The sequence below is a fragment of the Solanum dulcamara genome, chromosome 4, assembly GCF_947179165.1.
Source record: "Solanum dulcamara chromosome 4, daSolDulc1.2, whole genome shotgun sequence".
Taxonomy (NCBI): Eukaryota; Viridiplantae; Streptophyta; class Magnoliopsida; order Solanales; family Solanaceae; genus Solanum; species Solanum dulcamara.
The window spans coordinates 79424089-79433653 of NC_077240.1; the positions used below are offsets into that span (position 1 = coordinate 79424089).

General features: G+C 36.3%; 1 protein-coding gene across 1 annotated transcript; it reads left to right on the top strand.

Annotated features, from left to right (window-relative positions):
• The first annotated feature begins 58 nt into the window (after positions 1-58).
• LOC129887779 (uncharacterized) lies at positions 59-6984 on the top strand. Its single transcript, XM_055963000.1, has 8 exons — positions 59-437; positions 2700-2809; positions 2891-2947; positions 3033-3332; positions 3669-3916; positions 5055-5361; positions 5462-5735; positions 6495-6984. The coding sequence occupies exons 1-8, from the start codon at positions 90-92 to the stop codon at positions 6747-6749; spliced, it is 1899 nt and encodes a 632-aa protein (XP_055818975.1). The 5' UTR covers positions 59-89; the 3' UTR covers positions 6750-6984.
• Positions 6985-9565: the final 2581 nt, after the last annotated feature.

The following is a 9565-nucleotide window of genomic DNA, read 5'->3' on the forward strand; positions in this document are numbered from 1 at the left end:
AGTTTCAAGTTTCTCAACATAAATAATAAAACACACTTTTAGTACTATTTCATTTCAGTCCCCATTAAAATTAAAACATACAAACAAGTATGCAAATACTTTCCAAAATTTCAGCTTCACTCTCTCATACTTCTTCTTCTTCATCTACCGCTTTTCTCTTCTCCAAATCTCTTCGACCCAATTTCTTTTACCACCCAAAGAACCCCTTTTCATACCCAATTCAACCCAATCGCCGCCGTGCTTTGTTTTTTTCTCCATCGTCAATGGAATCAACTGCTGTGACGGTTGATTCAGTTGCTGACAAATTGAAGAAGCAGAGTTTGGGAAATGATGGAAGTAACAGTATACGTATGTTGAAACTTGAAGAACTTAATTGGGATCATTCTTTTGTTCGTGAACTGCCTGCTGATCCAAGAACAGATACCATTCCAAGAGAGGTTTTTTTTCTTTCTCCTTTTATGTTTTTTGTTAGTATTTGTGTATTTTTTTAATTATGTTGTATTGAGATTGAGTTTTAATTGATTTTTTTAATCATTATTGGATTGCTGTTGTTTTGAATTTGAATAGTTGGAATTTCATGAATTCTTTACTGATATTGTGGAGTTTGATTTCAAGTTGGGGCCAAGGTGGGAGGGAACTCCGTGGCGGATAAGATGAGGGAGGCATGTGAGGAGAAGGTGCATAGATGTCTAGGCGAGGAGGCGCGAGAGGTTGGCTATAATGGATATAAGGATAGGTAGATGTAGGCTGGTGAAATCTTGGGAGAGGTGATTAGACCAGACATGACAGTCTTGCAGCTTACTGTGCTAGGTAGAAAGATATGGAGGTAGAGGATTATGGCAGAAGTTTAGTAGGAGGTGAGTGTTGTCTAGTACCCTTATCAGTATTATTATTACTGCCTCCGTCCCATTTTATATGGCACCTTTTGACTTGACACGATGTTTAAGAAAAAAAGAAATACTTTTGAAACTTGTGGTCTAAAACAATGTTTACATATTTGTGTGGTTGTAAATTATTTCATTACGGGCAAAAATGAGAATTTTAAAGTTAAATAGTTTCTACTATAGTATGGTGACATTATATTTGGGGACAAACTAAAAAGGAAAGAGTGCCACATAAAATGTGACAGAGGGAGTATTATTTTCCTACCATCATTCTTTTGTTCGTGAACTGCTGGCTGATCCAAGAACAGATACCATTCCGAGAGAGTTTTTTGTTTTAAAAGAAAAATCTTGTTGATATTTGTGTTTTTTTGTTTTGTATTAAGATTGGGTTTTAATTGAATTTGTGATCTTTATCGAATTGGTTCTTTTGAATTGAATAGTTGGAATTTCATGAATTCTTCACTAATGATGTTGAGTCTGTGTTATGATCCTATTGTAAGGTATGGGATTTGAGTCCCACATAGGTTAAATGGGAGCTGATGTGGAGCTTATATAGCCTTAGGCTCTCCCACCTTAATAGCTAGCTCATTAAAAATCTTTCTTTGATTCGAATATGTGAGAATTGTCCGTATCACATAGAATCCATTTTTTGGCTAAGAAGCCCTTTCATCATCATTCTATCATTCTTTCAAATTTCATAAGATTAATCATCTTTGAACTTCATAATCATGATTGAAAATAGCTTTATGCATGGACATTCATAATTCAACTCGAAATCATGTAATTCGTATGAAAACATGCTTATAATAATCATTGATAACATCTAAACTTTTGGGATGTGGTTTTCTCGGAGTTGTAACTGAGCCATCCACCACCCTTTGTGCCCACCGTGCCATGGAGGCACCTGGGCACCTGACTATAAAAGGGCTACCTAGGAAAGAGCTACCTATTTGTGGTAGAGGAAAAGCTACCCAGTGTGGAGTCGTCGAGGACGACGGATGCAGAGTGTGGTGGTTTGGTATGATCCTATTGCAACGTATGGGACTTGAGTTCCACATCGGTTAAATGGGAAGCTGATGTGGAGCTTATATAGCCTTGGGCTCTCCCTCCTTAATAGCTAGCTTTTGGCATGTGGTTCTCGTGTGTTGTATCAAATCAAGTTGGGACTTCTAGTGCTCTTACTTGTGGAAAGGTTCATCTTCTGATAGTTTATGAGACAGTCTTTACTTGTGGAAACATTCATCTTCTGATAGTTTATGAGACAGTCTCTTTGGTCACAAAGCCAAAAAGTCGAAATCTTAATGTTGTTTATGTAATAACTGCTGCAGTCCCTTTAAATTTTAATGTGAAGAAAGTATTTTATTGCTTTAGGTGATGGAGAAATTTTCTTGCTAGTTATTCATGCCTGTACAAAATTGTGCTTCCACCAATTGTCTTGACAGATATGGCATTGAAATTAGTTTCAGTTGAGGTTCCCTTTCTTCAACTCTCATAGTTCAGGTACTAGGTAAGTTCTGTGAATTCAATTTCCATTTGGGAATATCCGAATGGTTTACAACCTTTCTAAAAAAAGAGAAAAAAAATAGACTTGTTTCATGGCTACTAGCAAAATTAGGAAGGTTAATACCTTACAATATGATCCTATGCTAGTAGTGTCTGCATAGCAAGAAAGTTGAAATCCTGCTTTTCCATATGTAGTAATTGCTGCAGTCCCCTTTGACTTTGAAGATGATGAGATGACGTTGATATTGTTGCATTGAGGTGGAGAATTATGTTGCAAGTTATTTATTAGAGTCAAATATTGTGCTTATGTAGGTATTGCATGCGTGCTATACGAAAGTGTTGCCTTCTGTTGAGGTGGAGAATCCTCAGCTCGTAGTGTGGTCAGAATCAGTAGCAGAGTTACTTGAGTTGGATCCTAAAGAGTGAGGTTTTAATGCTTGCTGAAGATTGTCCTTTCTAATGTATTGTGATGGAAGTGACGCTGAGTTCTTTTAACCTTTCAGATTTAAGAGGCCTGATTTTCCACTTCTGTTCTCAGGGGCATCACCTTTAGTCGGAGCGTAAGTGTCACTTCTCTTCTCTAATTTGGATCTGCTTAAACTTTTAATAGTCTGACAGCATGTTAGGTTGAATTTGCTTCTGCAGTGTGCCTTATGCTCAGAACTATGGAGGACATCAGTTTGGGACGTGGGCTGGTCAGCTAGGTGATGGTCGAGCAATAACTCTTGGAGAGGTTTTGAATTCAAAGTCTGAAAGATGGGAACTGCAGCTAAAGGGTGCTGGGAAGACCCCATATAGCCGTTTTGCTGATGGTCTCGCAGTGCTTCGGAGTAGTATTCGGGAGTTCCTCTGCAGTGAAGCAGTGCATAGTCTTGGAATCCCAACTACAAGAGCATTCTGTCTTGTAATGACAGGAAAAGATGTCACCAGGGACATGTTTTATGAGTACGTTACTCTTTACAGTTTTGTGCCATTTAATCAGCAAGGATACATTGAGACTTCAATTTCTTTCTCTCTCTCTCTTATGTAGTTAATTGTACAATATGTCTATCATTTTTCTTTGAAATGTTCTCGTGTTGAGAACTCTTGGGAGAATGATATACTTGCAGTTTATTTGCTAAAATTGGTGAGAACCACCTAAACACCTATATAGTATTTTCATTGTAGACTTGAGTATGTATAGGGAGCCATGTTATAGGATTATGCTTGTGTTAGTTGTTTTTTGATCCATTCGTCTGTTTTTTGTTCATGCTATGCATGACTCTATTCTTATTCATGCAGCGGGAATCCAAAGGATGAGCCTGGTGCCATTGTCTGCAGAGTTGCTCAATCCTTTCTGCGCTTTGGTTCTTACCAATTACATGCCTCTAGGGATAAAGAAGACCTTGAGATTGTGCGTACTTTAGCAGATTACACAATTAGACATCATTTCCCCCATCTAGAGAACATGAGTAAGAGTGAAAGCATATCATTCAGCACAGGCGAGGAAGATGATTCGGTTGTGGATTTAACTTCAAACAAATATGCAGGTGAATATATTGCTCTTCTTGAAGTGAATATAGGGGTGGATTGTTTGTGCCTGTGCTAAATCTGTTCTCCTTTTTATTGCTGAATTGAGTGTGGCCAAAGAGAGTGATGGTAAATTGCTTCTTGATGAGTAGTCCTTGTCTCAACATTCCGGTTGTCAGCAAGACTCTTAATGTTTTTATATGCTTCTGCTGTGGTCCTTAATGTCCTCCCATGTCTAAGTGGAAGGTATAACATAATGTGTTTTACTAGCTATTTGTACGGGCTTGGTAATGATATGTCAGGCTTCTAACATCCAGCTGGTGGTTACTTTGAGGCGAACTTCTATTTTCAGAATCTAAAAAACTTTATTGTCATTAAAAGATGCTACATTTTGGTCTCCATACAATGTGGTAATCTTGATTATCTTGAAGTGAATGTAAGGATGGATTGTTTATGTACTAATGTTAGTGATCGTAATTGCCTATTGATGATAGTACTTGTCCCAGTATTTTCGTTGTCAGCAAAGTCTTAATGACCTTCTCATTTTTACCTGTTTCCGCCAGTGGACTTCTTGATCCTCCCATGTCTACGTGAAGGAGGATAATACAATCTTTTGCTGGTCATTTGTGTGGTCTTTACAATGATCTACTAGAGCTCCACCATCCAGATTAATACAGTACCAAGCAAAGTTCTAGACTCCAAAAATTTAACCTTGGGATCTGGGGAAGGTAGAGTGTAATTTGAAATGCTTTTCCTTGAGTTGAGGGTCTATCAGAAAAAGCTTCTCTACCTCCCAAGGTAGGGGTAAGGTGCGTATACTCTACCCTCCCCAGACCCCGCTTGTGGGACTACACGGGATATGTTGTTGTAGGAAAGGAAGTGCCTTATTGTCATAAAAAGATGCTACCTTTGGTCTTATAAGAGGGAAGACCATATGTTTTAATTTCTGCTTGCAAGTATTTTCAGTTCATCTGACACCGGGAAAAATGGATGTGGAGTTTACATGTATTCTTGTAACATAGTTCTAACTTCATTTCATTATATTCTGTGCTATTTATTGTGCATTTTCATTACGGAACTGAAGAAAAATATTTTTATCTGCATATTTTGACAAATTACTTTTCTCATATGCGTTAATGTATGGGTACATTTATTCAGCATGGGCAGTGGAAGTTGCCGAGCGGACTGCTTCCACGATCGCAAGGTGGCAAGGTGTTGGTTTCACACACGGAGTGATGAATACTGATAACATGAGTGTGTTAGGCCTGACCATTGATTATGGCCCTTTTGGATTTTTAGATGCGTTTGATCCCAGTTTCACACCAAACACCACTGATCTACCTGGCAGAAGATACTGCTTTGCGAATCAGCCGGATATAGGTTTATGGAATGTTGCTCAGTTTGCTACTACTCTATCTACTGCACAGTTGCTAAATGATAAGGAGGCAAATTATGCCATGGAGAGGTGACAAAAAATACTACAGTTTGCTGGAGTGTATTCTTTCTGTTGCTGGTCTTCATCTTTATACCTTTGAGTGACATTTCACCAATTGACTTTTTTTTAGGTATGGCATCAAATTTATGGATGACTATCAAGCTATCATGACCAAAAAGCTTGGTTTGGTCAAGTACAATAAACAGATGATTGGTGAATTACTTAAGAATATGGCTGTCGATAAAGTTGATTACACAAACTTCTTCCGATTACTGTCAAACATCAAAGCTGATCCTACAATTCCAGACAACCAGTTACTGATTCCTCTGAAAGCTGCCCTGTTGGATATTGGTAAGGAGCGCAAGGAAGCTTGGACAAGCTGGGTGAAATCGTACATACAGGAGGTATGCATAATTAACTTCTTTTCTTTGAATAGGAATCATCTTCTTCTTGAGCTCAGTCTTAGACTCGTAGACTCGTAGTGCATCATAAATCATGTCGACAAAGTCATATCTTCTTTGCAAGTTAAATCCCATTGCTTCACTTGTTCTCTAATAACTAAGGATCGAGTGACATAAGCATGCTCGAGCGCTATGAAGGCCCTTCTTTTAGACTATCTTCGTAGTGTTCTCATTTGCGTGGAAGAGCTATTTGCCTCACCTGCTCTGTTCCCCTTAGACACGGGCTGCTGTTGGTGGAAAGGCCGAATTATTACTCTCCAGGAATGATACCCCCCCTCCTCATCGGTGGATTTAGAATGAGTTTGATCTCATTATATGTATACATAAATCTCTTTTTAGTTCAAGTCGAAAGAAATAGGTATAGTTGAACTACTGAACCTATCATAGATCTACCCGGTCCCTCCATGGTGTAGAAATATCTAGCTTAAGTAAATACATAGCTTTATTTTATTGCAACTTTGATTGTATTTTTAATTGTTGTGTCGACGATGATAATTCTGGTGTGAAACCGTCTCGGTTGTTTACAATTTGTTATTTTGTCCGAATAACAAATTGTAACCATGTATAAACAATATATTTTTTTACCGAAGGGGGTTTGGATGAAACCCCTTGGCCCTATCTGGCTCCGCCCTTGCACTTCTCGTTCTCTGTAATTTTTTCTTGCATGCAAGATGCTTAACTAGTCACTATTGTACTCTACAGCTCTCTACTAGTGGTGTATCGGACGATGAGAGAAAGGCATCGATGAATTCCGTAAATCCAAAGTACATCCTTAGAAACTATCTATGTCAAAGTGCAATAGACGCAGCTGAACAAGGTGATTTTGGGGAGGTCCGACGACTACTGAAAGTTATGCAACGTCCATTTGACGAACAACCTGGCATGGAGAAGTACGCGCGCCTGCCTCCAGCTTGGGCTTATCGTCCCGGTGTAGGCATGCTTTCTTGTTCCTCATAAATTCTCTCTACTATATAATGCAAGATATTAACTTGTATATGCAATAGAAATTTTAGCTTACGTTCTTGTAGTAATGTGTAAAAGGTATAGCTATTCCTTTTATGTATCCCCTTTTTCGTGGAGGGTGGGGGTGGTTTTGTAGCATTTCGACACGTATTTTTGTGTGGGAGAATGCATTTTTTCGCGAGTTCCATACCAATATAAATTCAATTAGTATGTTTGTTTTGACCATTGATCAATCATTTCCTCTTGAAAGGCATCGCGTAAGAAACTGTGTATCGATCGAAAGATAAACTAATATAATCGCAAGCTCGATGATCTACTTATAGGTCCTTAATGTCTTATACGCGAAGGTAGATTTGAACACATAGTGAAGATCAATAGGCCACGATTGTGACATTAAGAACCTAGAAAGGAGTAGAGATGGTTTCGATTCTCTCCTCCATTCTAAAGCTTTGGCATCCCTACCTGCATTGAGGGCGGAGATGGATTCATGATTTGAATGTTATAGTGATTGCTTATCGTACTCAAAAAATTCTTCTTTCTTTCCCCTCGCTCCTCCAATTGCAGTAAAATCTTTCTATAGCAACATCCTTTTTTACTGTGAATGGTTGTTACAAACCTATATTAGCATTTGACATTTAGATTTTATTTAGTTGTTATATACAAACATGTCATTTTACAAAATGTATACGCTATAATGATAGAATTTGGTTCCAAACAAAGCTGTACACGTTATAGTAAAAGCTTACCACAACAACATACTCAGTGTAGTTCCACAAGTGAAATTTAAGGAGGATATGATATACACAAACTTTACTCCTAACTTTATGAGGTAAAGAAGTTATTTGTGATAGATCTTCAACTCAAAATAAGTGAAATCAGAGTATATGATTGAAAAGTAAATAATGACAACAAAATAGCAAGATGAATAATGCAGAAGAAGCAGCACATAGTCGTAAAAATAGAAGAAAAAGATACTATGTAAATACTAACTAAAACTAATAAATAAGAACTAGATTAACCGAGGAGACTATAAACATGCTTTTCCCATGAAAAAGTACGACAACCCTCAGCTATCTACTACCTTTCTAAGTTCTACCCTAATCTTCGATTTCTATACTGTCGTATCTACGGTCTTATCTTTAGTAAGCTGAAGATATGTCATATCCTGTGTAATTACCTACCCCATTCTTCTTCGACCTACATTTACCTCTCCTAAAACTTGGTATAGTCAACCTCTCGCACCTTTTTACTAGTGCATCCTATTCTTAACTATTTCAGTCTTGCTATCCTTATTTTGCCCGGCACTGAAGTCTTATCGACCTTATCTTGTATGACTTCGTTTCTAATCCTATCTCTCCTAATATATCAACACATTCATCTGACCATCCTCATTCCGCTCTCTTCATTTGTTATAGTAAAAGTTTGTTACATAAATTGATTGTTAATCAAATCTGACTGTATATTATACTATTACTGTTTAAAAGCATGCATCCTATTTTCTTTCCCAACTAATTTTAGCTGTGCTTGTTTAATCTTGAAAAACCTTAGATTCAAATGCTTAAAATATAATACAAGAAAAAGTACACAAAAGAAAGTGGACTAATTTTGTATCTTACGTAAAGTCACATGAACATGTTCTTTATATAGTCTTAATAATTAGGAAATTGATTTGAATCAAAGAGATCTACTAAATATTAGTCAAATCAGGTCTCACATGTTTTTCTGCTTCCAAGGGGTGATTTACATTTTTGCCCCTATATTGTGCTTGTCTTTAATTTTTGTCCCTCGTAATAAATATTTTTTTCGTGGAGCATAAATTTATATTTTCTTATCATAATATTTCCATCAAGTTACACTCGAACATGATTTCAATTTTTAAAGAACTTATGCCTCACTAGGCATAAGTTCTTTTCTATAGGGAAAGAAAAATCAAAGATCGTCCTATTTGAAAAGCAAATATTAAAGAATAGATTATTTGAAAGCCAAAAATTAAAGAGCAAGTCATTTGAAAGGCAAAAATTAAAGAGCAGACCATTTGAAAGGCAGTGTAATTTTATGCTTCTAAATCCTATCCTTATTAAACAACATCAGTAAAAAAGAATTTGGAATTTCATATAATTTGGAATTTGGAATCATGGATATTTACTAGTAAAATTTGGAATTTCATATAATGATGCACATGATTTAAGTCATTTTTGTATTTTCAGTATTCTTCTTCTATTTTTTCTTCATCAATCTTTTAATGATATTTTATTTTTCAAGTGAGACTTTTCAGCGTGAATCTTCAAAACTATGGACTATATCCTTTCAAGTATTACTATCATTTTTTCTTATATTTTATCCATTTACACATGTTTTGTCAGATTTAATCACAAGCCATGACATATTACTATATATCAAGAATGGATTCCTCATGCTATTCTTTATATAAACCAAGTGTTTTGTTGTAAACTAAATATACTTCTCCATTTTCCATTTGAACTTAAAGTACCCCACTATGGAAAATAGTCATAGAACATTATTTCTTCTTACTTTAGTTTTATTTTTCTCTCATTTATTCATCATGATTTCTGCTAGATCTTTTTCACTTGATGACACATTAATTCTTGAAGGAATAAAATCCCAATATTCAAGAAGATTAATGGTTTCTTTCAATTCAATTTCTACAAATATTGGTAAAGTGAATGAGAAGAAAGCTTTGGAAAATGGTTTGAGAAGAAGGCCTAGAAGTTCTTCAAATCCAATTCAGAATAAAGTACATCATTGATATTTTATTTTTTTATTTTTGTTCTTGATTTCCTTTTTTTTCA

Coding starts and splice junctions, on each gene's coding strand:
- LOC129887779 (XM_055963000.1), top strand. CDS start 90: ATGCAAATACTTTCCAAAATTTCAGCTTCACTCTCTCATACTTCTTCT. Junction 2,810..2,890: donor CTTGAGTTGGATCCTAAAGA/GTGAGGTTTTAA, acceptor TTAACCTTTCAG/ATTTAAGAGGCCTGATTTTC. Junction 3,917..5,054: donor AACTTCAAACAAATATGCAG/GTGAATATATTG, acceptor ACATTTATTCAG/CATGGGCAGTGGAAGTTGCC.